Source organism: Caretta caretta, chromosome 14 (genome assembly GCF_965140235.1).
Source record: "Caretta caretta isolate rCarCar2 chromosome 14, rCarCar1.hap1, whole genome shotgun sequence".
NCBI classification, from domain to species: Eukaryota; Metazoa; Chordata; order Testudines; family Cheloniidae; genus Caretta; species Caretta caretta.
In genome coordinates this window covers 32,447,989-32,465,592 of record NC_134219.1, presented here as the reverse complement: position 1 = coordinate 32,465,592, position 17,604 = coordinate 32,447,989, and the positions used below count along the sequence as shown (strand labels likewise).

The 17,604-nt window shown below is 46.3% G+C and overlaps 1 protein-coding gene across 1 annotated transcript in view; it reads left to right on the top strand.

Annotated features, from left to right (window-relative positions):
• The window catches only part of LOC125629147 (uncharacterized), a 32,363-nt gene that overhangs the window by 2,816 nt on the left and 11,943 nt on the right, over positions 1-17,604 (top strand). Inside the window, exons 2-5 of the mRNA XM_075119719.1 lie at positions 1,903-3,284; positions 14,462-14,617; positions 15,330-15,416; positions 16,214-16,340. Of these exons, the coding sequence (XP_074975820.1) occupies positions 1,903-3,284; positions 14,462-14,617; positions 15,330-15,416; positions 16,214-16,340 (1,752 nt within the window). The remainder of the gene's footprint in view (positions 1-1,902; positions 3,285-14,461; positions 14,618-15,329; positions 15,417-16,213; positions 16,341-17,604) is intronic.

Genomic DNA, 17,604 nt, shown 5'->3' with positions numbered 1-17,604 from the left:
ACACAGCAGTGAAACAACCCCACAGCCTGAGCTCCATGAGCCCAATTTGGCTAGCACAGTCCAGCCTCGGACGTCTAATTGCAGTGTAGCTCTACAGAAAGGGGGTGTAAGCACAGTTCCCAGAATTAGGGGATAGCTGTTTTTGGGTGTGCATGTGTTGGGAGCATGGTCAGTACGTACTGCACGACAGCTCTTCTGTCTCTCGAGGCCCATGGGGCCTGCGGAAAGCAAAGTGTAAGTTAGAGCAGCATTAAGGCTGCTCTAACTTACACCAATAGCCAAGTAGGACTTTGCATAGACCCTGAATATAAGAAGTGTAAAAATGAGCCATACCCAGCTCCCTGATGTACCATCTAGCAGGCCTGGCATGGTGGGCAAACTGAAACTGAGGTAAACTAAATAGCCAGAAACACAGTGAAAATTAATATGAGGTTTCTGCATACTCTGCCAAGAGCCATAAAGAGGGTGAGATTTGAACATCTATTTAACTGTTGGCAATGTGATGCTGGAAACAGCCCTGGTGATAGGGCAGATGGCAAGGGAGGATGAGGAAGGGGAGCCAGTGACTGAACTTGTGAGATTGTGCTGTGGCTGCACGTGCTGAGTGAGGGACCCTTGCTGTTTCAGAAGCCAGTGACCTTCAAGGAGGTGCCTGTGTATTTTCCTGGGGCAGTGGGCTCTGCGGGACCCCAGTCAGAAAGCTCTGTACAGGGACGTCATGCAGAAGAATTCTGAGACTGTGACCTTGCTGGGTAAGGATTCCTGTCCCTTTGGGTACTGCAAGCTGGGGTCCAGAAGCATCTGGGTTGGGTTGTGTTCATGGGTGTTCCCTGGCCTCTTAGATTTCAGAGGGAGCCACCTCTATCGTCCCATATCCCATGTGTGAGAGACCATCCCCTCTGCACCTCTCCCGCGGGGCCAGAGATTCATGGACATAATGATGGTGCTGCTTTTCCCATAAGTAAGGCTCCCAAGTGGGAGAAACTCCATGTTCCCAGCCGCTCCTTCCCAGGGAACGTTCCATCCTGTGGGGCCTGTGACCCCTCTGCCAATTTAGGGATGGACTCGTGTCTCATGAGTCAGCGCTGCCTAAGTCCCCAAGGGCCAGGTTTTCAAGGGTATTTAGACATCAAACTATGCAGATAGCTGCCTCGTGGGATTTTCCAAAGCACAATGGAGATAGGTGCCTCGGCGCTACTGAAAATCCCCCAAGGAGCCTGTATGCATCTTTAAGCACCTGAAGACCTTTAAAAATCTGGCTCCAAATTCCCTGTCGGTGTGGATCCCTAAACTCACTTTAGTGACTCAGCATCTGGGCCACACATGCTGCCTTTCCCAGGAGGATATGGGACTATTTCCCTTGTTGTTTGTATTAAATGTCCCTCCAGCAAAGAAAGGGGTTAAAATCCTGGCATAGCCTCCCTAACAACCACTCAGCAAACAGAGGGTAGGTTTGATCCCACTTGCTTTCTGTCCCCTGAGTAGGATTTCCTATTCCCAAACCCAGCATCATCTCCTGGCCAGAGCAAAAGGAAGAGCTGTGGGTCCTGGCTGTCCAGGGCTCTGAGGAAAGGGAGCTCCCAGGGGTGGTTAAACCAACTCAGAAACCATCAGTGAGGGAAGCAAAAATCAGAGATTCCCACAAAAGGTCCATGAGCTCCACCAGTTCTGCCTCTTCTCACCCAGGTCAGGATTATCCCCATTAGGGGTCATAGTCTCATGGCAGATGTCACTCATCATAGCTTCCCACCCACCCTAACAAATAGCTGGCAGTCTCTCCCTCTCTCTGAGTGTTCAGATGGGATGTAGAAGAGAATCAGTCCCCTCCTTTCTCCTCTCAGGTATTCAGCTTCTGAATCAGCTCCTCTTTGGTTTGTTTCCCCCTTTCTTGTTCTCTTTCAGAGGTTCCCATTCCTGCCAGTACAGGGAGTGGCTCCTGTCTGGATTCTCTCTCTGTCCCAGCAGGGGATAGGACACCGAGAAAGAATGAGGAAGAGAATCTGCAGCAGGAAGGTGTCAAGCGAGTGGAATTGCCCGGGATGTTATTGCGACATCCTGAAGGGAATGTTTCCCAGAGCCTGGAGCAGGGGACTGACAGGTGGAATCTGCGCAGGTCCCTTAGGCAGAAAGGAAAACAGCCTGTGGAGAGAGAGCTCAAAGAAACCATCCACCAAGAAATTCCCACTGGAGAGACACCGAACACGTGTAGTGAGTGTGGGAAGAACTTCCGGTGGAGATCAGCCCTTATTGACCACCACAGAATCCACACGGGAGAGAGGCCCTATCACTGTGATGAATGTGGGAGAAGCTTCAGCAGGAGTTCAAACCTTGCTACCCATCAGAGACTGCACACGGGAGAGAGACCCTACAAATGCCCTGACTGCGGGAAAGGCTTTAATCACAGCTCCAATCTTTCTGCACATCAGAGAACCCACACAGGAGACCTTCCTTACAAGTGTCCCGAGTGTGGGAAAAGCTACAGCGTGAGCTCCTACCTCCTGAGACATCAGAAAATCCACACAGGAGAGAGACCCTATAAGTGTGATGAGTGTGAAAAGAGTTTCGGCCAGAGCTCAACCCTTGTTATTCACAAGAGAGTGCACACGGCAGAGAAGCCCTATAAATGCCTTGAGTGCGGGAAATGTTTCAGGAACAGCTCTGACCTTATTAGACACCAGAGAACCCACACAGGAGAAAGACCTTATGAATGCAGCAAGTGTGGGAAAAGTTTCAATGAGAGCTCGCACCTCACCAGGCATCAGAAAACCCACACACGGGAGAGATCCTATAAATGCCTCGAGTGCAATAAATGTTTCAAGAACAGCTCCAGGCTCATTAGACACCAGAGAACCCACACAGGGGAGAAATCCTATAAATGCCCTGACTGCGAGAAAAGCTTCAATCGGAGTTCAAATCTCATTGTCCATCAGAGATCCCACATGCAGCAAAAGCCCTACAAGTGCCTGGACTGTGCTAAAACCTTCAGCTGCAGCTCACAGCTGATCAGGCACCAGAGGATCCATACAGGAGAAAAACCCTATAAATGCCCCGACTGCGGGAAAAGCTTCACCGTGAGCTCACAACTGACTTCCCACCAGAGACTCCACACCGGAGAGAAGCCCTATGGATGCCCCGAGTGCGGGAAAAACTTCCGTCACAGCTCAGGACTCGTGTCACATCAGCGGAAACACAGGAAGGAGGGCTGCCCTGTGACTGTTCCCATTGTGATGACAGCCCACACTTTATTGCATATTACAGTGATGCCCGTGCAAAGCAGCAGTGCCTAGATCCCACGCAGGAGAGAGGCACTATACATCTGTAGAATGGGTTGAAACTTTCCCATGAAAACTATTTTTGATGGAAAATTGTGCGGGTTGATTTGACCCGTTTTTGTGAAAAATGTCAAGTGTCTGGGGGTTTTTTTTGGGGGGGCGGGGGAGGGGGGATTGGTGGTTGGGGGGGGGGGAGTTGGCAAAAAAACTGAATGCCCCGAACCTGAAATATTTTGCTTTGGAAATGTTGCTACATTGCCTCATGGGAGTTATAGTTCGGTTGTCTTCCTCCTGTCCCAATTCTCCCCTATGGGCCAGGCTCTCAGCTGGATTACATCTCCCATGATGCACCACCTCCCTTCTCTAAGAGTATGTCTTGCACTGCAGCTGGGAGCATGCTTCCCAACTTGGGCAGACAGCACATGCTAGCTCTGCTCATGTTAGTACGGTGAAAATTGCAGAATGAGCCAGGGCGGCAGCTGGAGCCAGCCACCTGAATACAAACTGACCCAGACTACCCCTGGCTATGCTGTTATTTTAGTGCACTAGCTTAAGCAGAGCTAGCACGTGTCTGTCTACCCGCTCTGGGATGCACCCCCCCAGCTGCTGTTTAGATGTACCCCAAGAGGGAAAAGTATGGTGCATCATGGGACTTATAGGTGAACCTGGCCTATAAAGAACAATTCAGGCATGAGATATCCACGCTATAACTCACATGAGGTACTGTGGTGACATTTCCCATTCAAAATATTGCTGGTTTTGGCCAAAATTTTCTGTTGGGTGTAGAATCATTTTTCACAAGCTAAAGATGAGTCGAATATGAGTCAACAGTGTAACACTATTGCAAAAAAAGCAAACATCATTCTGGGATGTATTAGCAGGAGTGTTGTAAGCAAGACACAAGAAGTAATTCTTCTGATCTACTCCATGCTGATTAGGCCTCAGCTGGAGTATTGTGTCCAGCTGTGAGTGCCACATTTCAGAAAAGATGTGGACAAATTGGAGAAAGTCCAGAAAGGAGCAACAAAAATGATTAAAGGTCTAGAAAACATGACCTGTGAGCAAAGATTGAAAAAACTGGGCTTGTTTAGTCTGGAAAAGAGAAGCCTGAGAGGGGACATGATAACAGTTTTCAAGTACATAAAAGGTTGTTACAAGAAGGAGGGAGAAAAATTGTTCTCCTTAACCTCTGAGGATAGGACAAGAAGCAGTGGGCTTCAATTGCAGCAAAGGTTTAGGTTGGACCTTAGGAAAAACTTCCAAACTGTCACAGTGGCTAAACACTGGAATAAATTGCCTAGGGAAATTGTGGAATCTCCATCACTGGAGATTTTTAAGAGCAGGTTAGACAAACACATGTCTGGGATTGTCTAGATAATACTTAGTCTTGCTCTGAGTGCAGGGGACTGGACTAGATGACCTTTCAAGGTCCCTTCCAGTCCTACACTTCTATGATTTCACTAGTTCAAAAATCCCTTCCCGAAGAGGAGGCTTATTAACCATGAAACAACCAGCAAAGGAAAGAACTAGATTGACCTCCCCTCCCATTAAAGGTGTGAAAGCAGGACACACCTCAGGATCCAAACACTAAAAAAAGGAAATGGGCAGCAATTATTAAAATTAGGTAGAGCTTACATTTAAACACAATTGTACAATACAGGCTACTATCGGCCCTCTTGCAACCACCTCTCATGGAAGTGCCACTTACATCCCCGCAACTGCAAGACATTATCCCACAGTACGACACTCCACTGGACAGCTCCGGCAGCACTGGTGTGCCATAGACTTCAGGAGTTTGTGATGCACTGGCGGGATCTTTGTGTTATTGCATAGGAACATGCTTAACACACTACTGAACAGCAGCATAGTTGTAGCTGTGTCAGTCCAAGGGTATTAGAGAGATAAGGTGTGGGAGGTAATATCTTTTACTGGACCAAATTCTGTTGGTGAGAGAGACAAGCTTTCAAGCCACAGAGAGCTCTTCTTCAGAGCTGGGAAAGGTACTCTGAACATCACAGCTAAATGCAAGTTGGAACATTGTTTAACATAAGTAATTAGCACATAGGGACCATTAGCACTCAGATTCTATGGTGGGGGAGCACAGTACCTATATAAAAAAATAGATAAAATAGAACATAGGACTGGAAGGGACTCCGTGTCACTGAGTCCAGTTGCATACTACTACAGGCAACCCCAGCATATACTCTAATTAATAAATGTACCAAGCTCGATCTTAAAACTAGTGAAGTTGTTTGGCCACTGCTCCTCATGATGGGAGGCTGTTCCAGAACCTCACTCCTCTGATGGTTAGAAATCTTCTTCTCAGTTCCAGTCTAAACACGTGTGACCAGTTTATACATTTGCAGCTTACCTCTGGGGTGGGTGGGGTTCTGTACCGGCGAAAAGGAGAACACAGTCATAAGTTTATGGTACAGTTGTTAGTGACGTTCACATTTTGTCAACAGAATGGACTATTTATTGGATAGTTGGCAAATATGGTGAGTGGAAATTATCAAAGCCTACAGATTAACTGGCAGATCTTTGACACTCTGTACTTGGTTACTGAAGGAAGTTGTGCTAACATGTTAACATAAGGTGTGAATTTAAAATGATTTAGTTAAATCAATGCAAACTCATTTGTGGACATTCTTATTTTGATTTAAGATTGGCCAATTGCAGTGTAGCTTCAGTCAATAATGAATAGGGTGAAGTTAGCTGAAATAAGCCACTCTTCAAATGTGAGGGTTGAAATGATTTAGTAAAATGAGTGTTTTAACCCATTAAGTCAGTGCAAAAGCTGTATGTGAAGAAGGACTCTGCTCACATTTTCAAGGTGGTATTTGCACACATAACCAATCGAACCAAAGATTATCTTTATCAAGTTGCAGTGGGGGAGGTTTAGGTTAGATATTAGGAAAAACTTTTTCACTAGGAGGGTGGTGAAACACTGGAATGCGTTGCCTAGGGAGGTGGTGGAATCTCCTTCCTTGGAAGTTTTTAAGGTCAGGCTTGTCAAAGCCCTGGCTGGGATGATTTAATTGGGGATGGGTCCTGCTTTTGAGCAGGGGGTTGGACTAGATGACCTCCTGAGGTCCCTTCCAACCCTGATATTCTATGATTCTATGAACAACAATCCGACCAAAGATTATCTTCGCTAACTGGTAAAGACTGATGTTTCTATTGTATTTTGGATGTAGCTATAACTTCCATTGAAGAAAGATTTTATCAGTTGCATGGTCATTGTGAAACTTTTGAATTTTTATATGATATTGGAAATATTAAAAATCAGTTTTCCAAAGAAGACCTCATGAAGCACTGCCAAGACCTACATTTAGCACTCAGTTCTGATAACGCTGCTAACATTGATGAAGTAGAATTGTATGATGAATTAATAGCTTTATCTGAGATAATAAGTCCTAAAACTTCTCCTCTAAAAGTATTAGAATTTATAGCAAAAAATGATTTTTTCACTCCAAACACTGCTATAGCAGTACACATTCTTTTAACATTGCCAGTATCAGTGGCTTCTGGTGAGCGCAGTTTCTCAAAACTGAAATTACTAATAAATTATTTGAGGCCCACCATGTCTCAAAATCGTTTGTCAGGACTCGCATTAATTTCAGTTGAAACTACCATTGCAAAAAATTTAGATTTCACTGAATTATTAAAAGACTACACAAGTATAAAAACCAGAAACATTCAGTTCATATAAATTCTTTTAATTTATGAGAAACTGGCCGCACCAGAAGACACTGATGTTTTTCATTACAGTGTATAGTTGAACCTAAATTGTTTGTAATTATGATTTTGTTAAAATTAAATGAGTACACTAGTAGGAAGTTGTTTTATTTCACTCACTACAAATTCTCTGTTTTAATTTTTTTAAATTTTAAACCGTGAGAAAAAAAAAATCATTGCAAAGTGCAAACGTGTAAAAGCGAAAAGAGGGGGCAGCCAAAAATTTTTTTGCTTGAGGCAGCAAAAAACCTAGAGCCAGCCCTGGCTGAAGTCCCAAGCTCTGGGGCTCTTGGAGAATTTAAGCCATGTTGGGGGGTGAGGAGCCCAAATAAAAGAGGACTAGATGGAGTGGGGAGAGGGGCTACTAACCCTAATCTAACTCTCACATAACTGCCACACACCTGTATCCTGACCCAACTGTGATATTACAGTTTTCTGATTTTCCCAAAAGTCAGTAGGGTTCTGTCCATTAATGCCTAGAACATTCCCTGAAATTTTGGAATTGATCAGATATGGCTTTCAAAAGTTGTCATGTTACTTACACATAAGACAACAGAGAAATGCCATTGAGTTGAGGACAGAAGGTCCTTGTTACTTAACCAGTGAAACCAGTGCACAGACAAACCCACCAGCTTAACCTGACAGGTCACAATGGCTGTTTGTTCAGGGTAGGTAAAATCTTTAGTCCAGCTCATGGACATTCTAGGCCACGTCTACATGGTGGCAATTAAAATGGCATAGCTGCAGCACTGTGGTTACACTGGTATAACCCAATAGTGCAGACGTAGCGCACAGCAAGGGAAGGGGTTTTTCCGTTGTTGTAGGAACACTCCCTCTCCAAGTGACAGTAGCTGGGTTAATGGAAGCATTCTTCCATGGACCTACCTGCATCTGTGCCAGGGTTAGGTTGGCATAGGTACAGTGCACAAGGATGTGGATTTTTCACACCCCTGAATGCCATAACTGTGTCAACCTACATATTAAGTGCAGACCAGGCCTTCCCTGCCTCAGCTGTAATCTTGTTCAGTCCCGATAATGCTACTTTCTTCTCTGGGTTGCACTCGTATTGGGACAGGACATGAGCCCTGCTCTGAAGCTACCATTCTGGACTCCAGCATGTCAGTTCCAATTTCATTTGTCAAAAGTAGTCTAGATTCATGAAGGGACATAGGTGTTTTGACACCAAACGTCACAGTGCCTAACGTTTAGGCATGTAAAAGCCACAGGAACACCCCTGGTATCCATAAAGCCTGAGGTAGGTGCCCAGGCTCAAAGAATGGGGACAGGCATGTGCCTTAGATTGTGGGGAGCTGCATAAGATTGCTAGTGGGAGATTCCAATGAAAGGAGTGGTGTGCAACCCCCACCCCCATGGAGATAGGGCCTAAATCCAGGCTGCAGGGAACCCTCTCTTGGAGTTAGGCACCTGAGGCAATAATTCAGTGCTGGGAGCATGGGGTTAGAATTAAGGTGCCTAAAACTGGGGATTAGGTATTTAAGTACCTTTGTGAGTATAGGCCACAGTATCTCTGTTGTGCGTGCAAATACCACCTTGAAAACGTGAGCAGAGTCCTGCTTCACACACAACTTTTGCACTGACTTAATGGGTTAAAGAAATGATTTAGTAAAATCAGTGTAACCCTCACATTTGAAGAGTGGCTTACTTCAGTTAACTTCACCCTATTCATTATTGACTGAAGGATTTAATTCTCACTGTCTTGAAATAATGGTGAGTCAATAAGAGGCTAAGAGTCCTGAGACTAGCAAGGAATTGCTTAACAGGATTGGCAGGAGAATTGTAGTCATTAGGTTTCAGAGTGAACATGCAGTGGCTATTAATGTTGACATTCTAAATTCTTGGAGCTCTTGTAGTAGCATGTCGATCTGAGACACCAGTGCCGCAGTGTGACTCTGACAGGGTCTCTGCAGCCAAGGGAGTAAAGTCTGCAAGAAATCTCAGAGGCCCCAAAGAATCCCAGGCGACTCAAAACCTTTGGATTGGGCAGGAATTCTGCTCTCCCAAGTTCCAGTCCTCCAGCCCTGCCCATCCCTCTCTGCAGCAGTGTCCAGAGTGGGGTACAGATACCCATACTCCCTGTCCCCACTCACCCTTCCACCCTAGCACACATGTGTCAAGGTTCCTTCTGCACTCTGAACTCTAGGGTACAGATGTGGGGACCTGCATGTCCCCCAACAGCATGGGGATGGGATAATCATCATAGACTGCAAAAGTCCATGTTCCTAACCAGCCCTGGTACTGGAAAGGCAACTTGGCTGTAGGCAAATTGAAAGAGTTGGACTTGAAGGGTTGAATGGTCACTTGGATCTCCGGGTTGATTAACTTGGGGTCCACTAAGGAAGCATGGATAGCCGACACTTGTGCTCCGGTGTCCCTCCATGCAGTGACCTTCTTCCCGCCCACTCTCACAGTTTCTCTCCGCTCTGAGGGTATCTGGGAGGTATCTGGGCCTGAGGACCTCTGGTGTAATTCCGGTGCAATGAACTGTAATCTGTTGGAGTTCTTGGGGCAGTTGGCCTTTACATGTCCCGGCTCGTTACATTTAAAACATCGTCCAGCTGACGGGTCACTGGAGCGAGGTGGGTTCCTGGAGAACGGGGTGGCAGGACGACAAGGTGGCTGGAGGGTTCCTTCGGGGGTAGGTGGGGCCTGGGGCGGCCCCCGGTAATAGGGTGTGGTCTGAGGCTGTCCCTTCTGGTATCCACTCCAACTGCGACCAGTTTTTTTCTTCTCTGCCACCTCCACCCATTTGGCTCTAATCTCCCCCGCCTTGATTACAGTTTTGGGTTTCCTATCTAGGATGTACCTTTCTATTTCCTTAGGAACACCCTCTAAGAACTGTTCCATTTGCATTAGGAAGGGCAAATCTACTGGAGATTGAACACTTGCTCCTGATATCCAGGCATCCCAATGTTTCACAATGTGGTAGGCATGTCAGGTAAATGACACGTCTGGTTTCCACCTTAGGGCTCTGAATCGCCGACGGGAATGCTCGGGTGTTAGCCCCATTCTGACTCTCGCCTTGGTTTTAAACAGTTCATACTGGTTCATTTGTGCCTTAGGCATTTCAGCTGCTACCTCAGCTAAGGGTCCACTGAGCTGCGGCCTCAGTTCTACCACGTATTGGTCTGTAGGGATGCTGTACCAAGGCAGGCCCTTTTGAAGTTTTCTAAGAAGGCCTCGGTCTCATCGCCTGCCTTGTAGGTGGGGAACTTTCTGGGATGGGAAGTGGTACCTGGAGAAGGATTGCTAGGGCTTGTTGGTATATTCTGCTGAGCCCTTGCCTTCTCCATCTCCAGTGCATGCTTCCTCTCTTTTTCCTTCTCCTCCAGTTCTTTGTCCCTTGCCTCCATTTCCCTCCTGTGGGCAGCCTCCATTTCTTTTTCCCTGGCCTCATGTACATCCATCTCTATCCGCATGAGTTCTGTCTGTCTTTCATATTCCTTTTGTTTTTCCTCAGCCTCAAATCTGGCTAATTCCAGCTTTTGTTGAACTGTGGAGTCTGTCATCCTAACCTCTCTGTTTTTAACTAACTTTACACCCGAGAGTTACACAGGAAACAAACAAAAAAAAAAAACTTGACTTTTAAAATTTTGCTGTGCTATTCTCTGATAGGGATTGTCAGCCTACAGAAAAATAATAAAAAAAAAAAAAAAACCCAACAACAATAAAAAAAATTCAGAAAAAAAACCCCCGAAACCCTAACACCTTTGGCTCCAGGCAAATAGGTAGAAAACCCCTCTAGTTGTTCTTAGGAGAAAAAAAAAAAAACTTCAGGTCTATGAAGACCTGTGAATTTCCCTGCAGGAGGTTAACTACTCTGCCTTTAGGAAGAGAAACTGCAGCTCACAAAGGCAAATCCCTTTTGTCTCTGCTCTGGCCCCAAAGCAAAGCAAAAAACCTCCAACTATTTCCAGTTGGGAAACTTGCTTTCTAGCAGCCCAAACGAAAAAAAAATTCCCTTTTAAAATCTGTGTTTCTGGTTCAAAAAAATCTCAAATAGATCTCAAAATGATTTCAAATTGATCCTACCGCTCTGCCACTCTGAACTCTAGGGTACAGATGTGGGGACCTGCATGAAAACCTCCTAAGCTTACTTTTACCAGCTTAGGTTAAAACTTCCCGAAGGTACAAACTATTTTACCCTTTGCCCTTGGACTTCCACTGCCACCACCAAACATTTATCTGGGTTTATTTTTATTAGGAAAGCATTGTTTGGAAAAAGTCTTCCCCCCCAAAATCCTCCCAACCCTTGCACCCCACTTCCTGGGTAAGGTTTGGTAAAAATCCTCACCAATTTGCATAGGTGACCACAGACCCAAACCCTTGGATCTTAAGAACAATGAAAAAGCATTCAGTTTCTGAAAAGAAGGATTTTAATAGAAGAAGTAAAAAGTAAAAAAGAATCATTTCTGTAAAATCAGAATGGTAAATACCTTACAGGGTAATTTGATTCAAAACATAGAGAATCCCTCTAGGCAAAACCTTAAGTTACAGAAAGACACACAGACAGGAATATTCATTCTATTCAACACAACTTAATTTCAAAAAGAAAAGGAGTATTTGTGGTACCTTAGAGACTAACCAATTTATTTGAGCATAAGCTTTCGTGAGCTACAGCTCACTTCATCGGATGCATAAAGTGGAAAGTACAGTGAGGAGATTTTATACATACACATGGACCATGAAAAAAATATACATTGTAAGGAGAGTGATCACTTAAGATGAGTTATTATCAGCAGGAGAGTGGGGTGGGGGGAGAGAAAACCTTTTGAAGTGATAATCAAGGTGGGCCATTTCCAGGAGTTAACAAGAACATCTGAAGAACAGTGGGGGGGGGGGGAGGAATAAACAAGGGGAAGTAGTTTCACTTAGTATAATGACTTAGCCACTCCCAGTCTCTATTCAAGCCTAAGTTAATTGTATCCAATTTGCAAATTAATTCCAATTCAGCAGTCTCTCGTTGCGGGGCTGTCTGTAGGCAAGGACTGGCCTGTCTCCCAAGATTTGTGAGAGTGATGGGTCGTCCTTCAGGATAGGTTGCAGATCTTTGATAATGCGTTTATCATCTAGACCCATGGAAAAGAAGCCATTGAGGAATTCCACCACGATTTCAACAATTTCCATCTCACCATCAACCTCAACCTGGACCAGTCCACACAAGAGATCCACTTCCTGGACACTACAGTGCTAATAAGCAATGGTCACATAAACATTACCCTATACCGGAAACCTACTGACCGCTATTCCTACCTACATACCTCCAGCTTTCACCCAGACCACACCACACGATCCATTGTCTACAGCCAAGCTCTACGATACAACCGCATTTGCTCCAACCCCTCAGACAGAGACAAACACATACAAGATCTCTATCAAGCATTCTTACAACTACAGTAGCCACCTGCTGAAGTGAAGAAACAGATTGACAGAGCCAGAAGAGTACCCAGAAGCCACCTACTACAGGACAGGCCTAACAAAGAAAATAACAGAACGCCACTAGCCGTCACCTTCAGCCCCCAACTAAAACCTCTCCAACGCATTATCAAGGATCTACAACCTATCCTGAAGGACGACCCATCACTCTCACAAATCTTGGAAGACAGGCTAGTCCTTGCCTACAGACAGCCCCGCAACCTGAAGCAAATACTTACCAGCAACCACATACCACACAACAGAACCACTCACCCAGGAACCTATCCTTGCAACAAAGCCCTTTGCCAACTGTGCCCACATATCTGTTCAGGGGACACCATCATAGGGCCTAATCACATCAGCCACACTATCAGAGGCTCGTTCACCTGCACTTCTACCAATGTGATATATGCCATCATGCGCCAGCAATGCCCCTCTGCCATGTACATTGGTCAGACTGGACAGTCTCTACGTAAAAGAATAAATGGATACAAATCAGATGTCAAGAATTATAACATTCATAAACCAGTCGGAGAACACTTCACTCTCTCTGGACACTCGATTTCTGATCTCAAAGTGACTATCCTTCAACAAAAAAACTTCGAAAACAGACTCCAAGGAGAGACTGCTGAATTGGAATTAATTTGCAAATTGGATACAATTAACTTAGGCTTGAATAGAGACTGGAGTGGTTGAGTCATTATACTAAGTGAAACTATTTCCCCTTGTTTATCCCCCCCCCCCCCCCCGGTCCTCAGACATTCTTGTTAACTCCTGGAAATGGCCCACCTTGATTATCACTTCAAAAGGTTTTCTCTCCCCTGCCCTCCTCCTGCTGGTAATAGCTCATCTTAAGTGATCACTCTCCTTACAATGTATATTTTTTCATGGTCTGTGTGTATGTATAAAATCTCCTCACTGTACTTTCCACTTTATGCATCCAATGAAGTGAGCTGTAGCTCACAAAAGCTTATGCTCAAATAGATTGGTTAGTCTCTAAGGTGCCACAAGTACTCCTTTTCTTTTTGCAAATACAGACTAAGACGGCTGCTACTCTGAAACCTAACAACTTAATTTCTCAGCCATTTAAAGAAATCATAATCTAATGCATATCTAGCTAGATTGCTTACTAAATTCTAAGACTCCATTCCTGTTCTGTCCCCAGCAAAAGCATAACACAGACAGACTTTTTGTTTTTCCCTCCCCACAGCTTTTGAAATTATCTTGTCTCCTCATTGGTCATTTTGGTCAGGTGCCAGCGAGGTTATCCTAGCTTCTTAACCCTTTACAGGTGAGAGGATTTTTCCTCTGGCCAGGAGGGATTTTAAAGGTGTTTACCCTTTCCTTTATATTTATGACAACATGCATGAGGGACAGTTCCACCAGATCAAAACCTTCACTGGGATGGGAGACACAGAGGCTGCTGGAACATGCCCTCTGTCTGTGAGAGCTGCTGCTAGCAGAGACATGTTTAATGAATGTTACAATACCCAGTGACACTGGGGGAGACTAGCAGTGCTTAATTTGTAATGAAAGAGGTGCCAGGGCACAAGCACTTTTTTTACATTAATAACTGATGCAGCAAGACCAGAGGTGCTGGAGCTATGAACTGTCAAGCCCTGGCACAAATTAAGCACTGGAGACTAGCCCTGAGGTTTTAAAGCCCAGGTCTAAACTACACCTAGAGGGGTGATTTTCTTAGTGACTTTCTATAGTACAGACTTAGTGATTTTCTATAGTGCAGACACAGTTATATCAGCATCACAGTGCTTCAGCTGTGTCCCTGCAGCTTATTTTGCTTGGGCAGCACCTGGATTAAGCTCTGCTAGCAAAAGCACATCTTTGCTTGTATAAACTGCATCCCCAGGAGGAGGTCTGCGCAAATCTATCTCTAGTGTAGAAATTAGCTGTTGCCACAGGAGGGCTCTGGATAAAGCTGTGGGAGAGGGCTGCTCTTTCTGCGCTCAGATCAGGATATCAGCAATTGAGCTTCCGGGGTGAGACATTAGTGACCCCTCCATTGTCATGTAGGGGAGCCGGGGCTGAGCAGCCACTGCTCCCTAGCCGGGAGAGAGACAACCCCCCCCGCCCGTGCCCAGCCGGGGGGACTTTCTCCGGAGGCTCGAACCAGACCCGGGCTCTGCCGACACCAGCCCCTGAGCCGGAGCCTGCAGGTGAGGGGGGAGACCCGGGGAAAGGGCTGGGGCTGGGCAGGAAAGTGACTCTGCACCAACGGCCCCTCCTCGCCCCAGCTCTGCTCCCGGGGGGGCGGGGGTCTGCGAGTCTCGGAGCTGCTGCTGCTGCTGCCCCCCCCCCCCCGGCTCTGCCCCCCTGAGCGCCGCAGGAGCCGAGCCAGCGCCGGGAGAGCGAACGGGCCGGGCCAAGGACCGAGTCTCCCAGCCCGAGGGGAGGGGGCAGGAGGGAGATGGGCAGAGACTGGCAGGGGCAGCAGGAGCAATCAGTGGGGAGGGAGGTTCCCGGCTCCCAGCCCTGCCCAGCCCCATTCCCTGCAGCACCCTGGGCAGATTGACTTTCCTGGGACAAGGTGAGGAGCAGGAAGAGGAAAAGCCAGTTCCTGCCTCTGCTGGGAGAATGTGCTGCTCTGGGGACAGTGTCAGGGGGATCCCCCAAAGTGGCTCCTTTCATCTCTTTTCTAGTATTTGGTTCAGAGACGCTGGTATTGGGGCGAGTGGGGGGTTGAAATGTTGTAGTGGGGTTGGTCCTGGTGCAGGGAGCCGAGTCTGCACTAGCATGAAGCAACCAAGCCTTTTCCCGCCACCACTGAGTCATGAGCGTCAGTCCACAGGGAAAAGGCCTGCTGGGAATCAGGGTGTGAAATGGCCTAAAGCCCCTTCTGAAACCTGCCCCATTTTCTCGCCCTGACAGGCTGAAGAACCACATCCGGTCCATTCCAGACTGCACTACCCTCCTGGGGCATGGGGCAGGGACATGGCTGGAGCAAGGCTGGCTCAGGTAGGGCATTTGTATTGGAGTTCATGGAAAAGAGAAGAAGGCAGTGAAAGGCTGGGGTCAAACAGGCCCTCATGCTTTGGATACAAACCTGTCCTGGAGGGTTGGGAATCCTCCTGTGATGTGGAAGGTGAACCAAGCCCCTGACGGTCCTGAAGCCATATTTAAACTCCCTTATGGGTAGGGGCTGCTGGGAGTTTCTGAAGGAACTTCTCATTTCTGCTACAGGTCCTGTTTTGGCCCCACTGCTCTTTGGTAGTAGAGACCAGCACAGTTACGTCTAGGACTATCTGAGCCACATAGTGCAATCAGGGAACCCTACTGAGGATGGCAGCTTTGAGGCCCCCAGACTACAACTCCCATGAAGCACCAGGGCAGCATTTCCAAATCAAAATATTTCTGGCTTTGGATACCATTTTCCACAGGGGTAGGTGGGTGCGGGAATGATTTTTTGACCTGCCTTTTGGAATTGAACTAGCTGAGGTTTTGTCCAATATTTTTTTTAGTATTTGAAGTTTTACCAAAAATAAAAAAAAAATCCTGTTTTCTGTCCCACTCCGGTGATGCTTCTGGGAGTAATGAAAGCAGGGACAGAACCATCAACAGTCTGTGGGGTACAAGGAAAGTGGGGTGAGGGCCTTTTGGAAGGTGATTCTAACTCTAAGCTAGGATTCATGGGAACTACACCGATCCCTGCAGGGCAGAATTCAGCAGAGGGCTCAACCAGGTCTCCCGTGACTGAGCTGGTGGGACTGTGGCTGGCACAGGAAGCTCTGAATGGGGGATTCTTGGTATTCCAGGAGCCGGTGACCTTCGAGGAGGTGGCTGTGTATTTCACCAAGGAGCAGTGGGCTCTGCTGGTCCCAGGTCAGAGAGCCCTCTACAGGGACGTCATGCAGGAGAATTATGAGACTGTGGCTTCACTAGGTAAGGATTCCTGTCCCCTCGGGTACAGCTTGTGACCATGGGGGCCTCTTCCAGTCTTCTGTTCTTATAAGGGAGCAGGGAAGGAACCCTGAGCAGAAGCCAATGCAGGTGCTTAAGAGACCCCACATCTTAGGGATACATTTCATAGTCCCCAGATCCCATATGAGAGACATCCGCCACATCTCTTCTCATGGGCCAGAAGATTCTGGGACCCACCAGGGATTCTTCTCTTAATATCTCTAGTGATTTGAACAGGGACACACTTGCTTTATTCCCCCAAATTCCTGATAGTGGTTTAAACCCTCTTCTTAATCATTATTAATACTGTGAGTATTTAGCTTGCAGTAGTGCGCAGAGGCCCAAGAGGCCAGGGCCCCATTCTGCTAAGCACTGTACAAACATATAGTAAATGACTGTCTGTGACCCGAGGAGTTTACAGCCTGAAAATCTACTATGACAGGTGTTGACGCACACAGAGACAAGACACATCTGTGGGATCTGTAAAGAAAATAGAGTTCCCCCTCACACAATTTATTTCAATTCAAGGTGATAATATTTCTCCCTAGCCTCTTAGTAATTGTAGAGATGCCTGCCTTAAAACAACACAAAAGAGTGTGTTTATTAGCTGTCAGTGTTCAGGGAAGGTCATCAGCACAGCCTGCTTCAGAGCTTCATAAAGAAGAGACTATAATAACCATCTAGTCTGACCTGCATCACACAGGCCAGCGAATTTTACCCAGAGATTCCCAATATCTTGTGGTTGAACTGGAGGGTATTTTTTAGAAAGACATCTGGTCCTGACTTGAAATCTCCAAATGATGGAGAACACACCCTGTCCCTTGGTAAATTGTTCCAGTGGTTAATCCCTCTCACAGTTAAGCCTGTGCACCTTATTTCTAGCTTGAATTTATCTAGCTTCAGCTTCCAGCTTTGGACCTTGTCACTATTTTTGCCTACTAAATTAAAGACCTGACTGCTACATGAAATCTCCTGCCCATGTAGGTAGGTGCTTGTAGACCTTTCAGGTAGAGCTAGATGAGAAATCGTTTTCCCATCTTGTGAAAATTTTGAGATTTCAAAGGGTTTGGGAGTTTTTTTCTTTTTTGACCCACCCGCATCAAGACAAAAAATGAGACCTTTTGAAATTCTGTTGCAGAGAGATCCACCTAGAATAGCTATAAGCCCAGGCATTAGGAAACTCATCTGGGAAGTGGTAGACCCAGTTATATAAGAATACTAGAATGGCCACAATGTGTCAGACCAA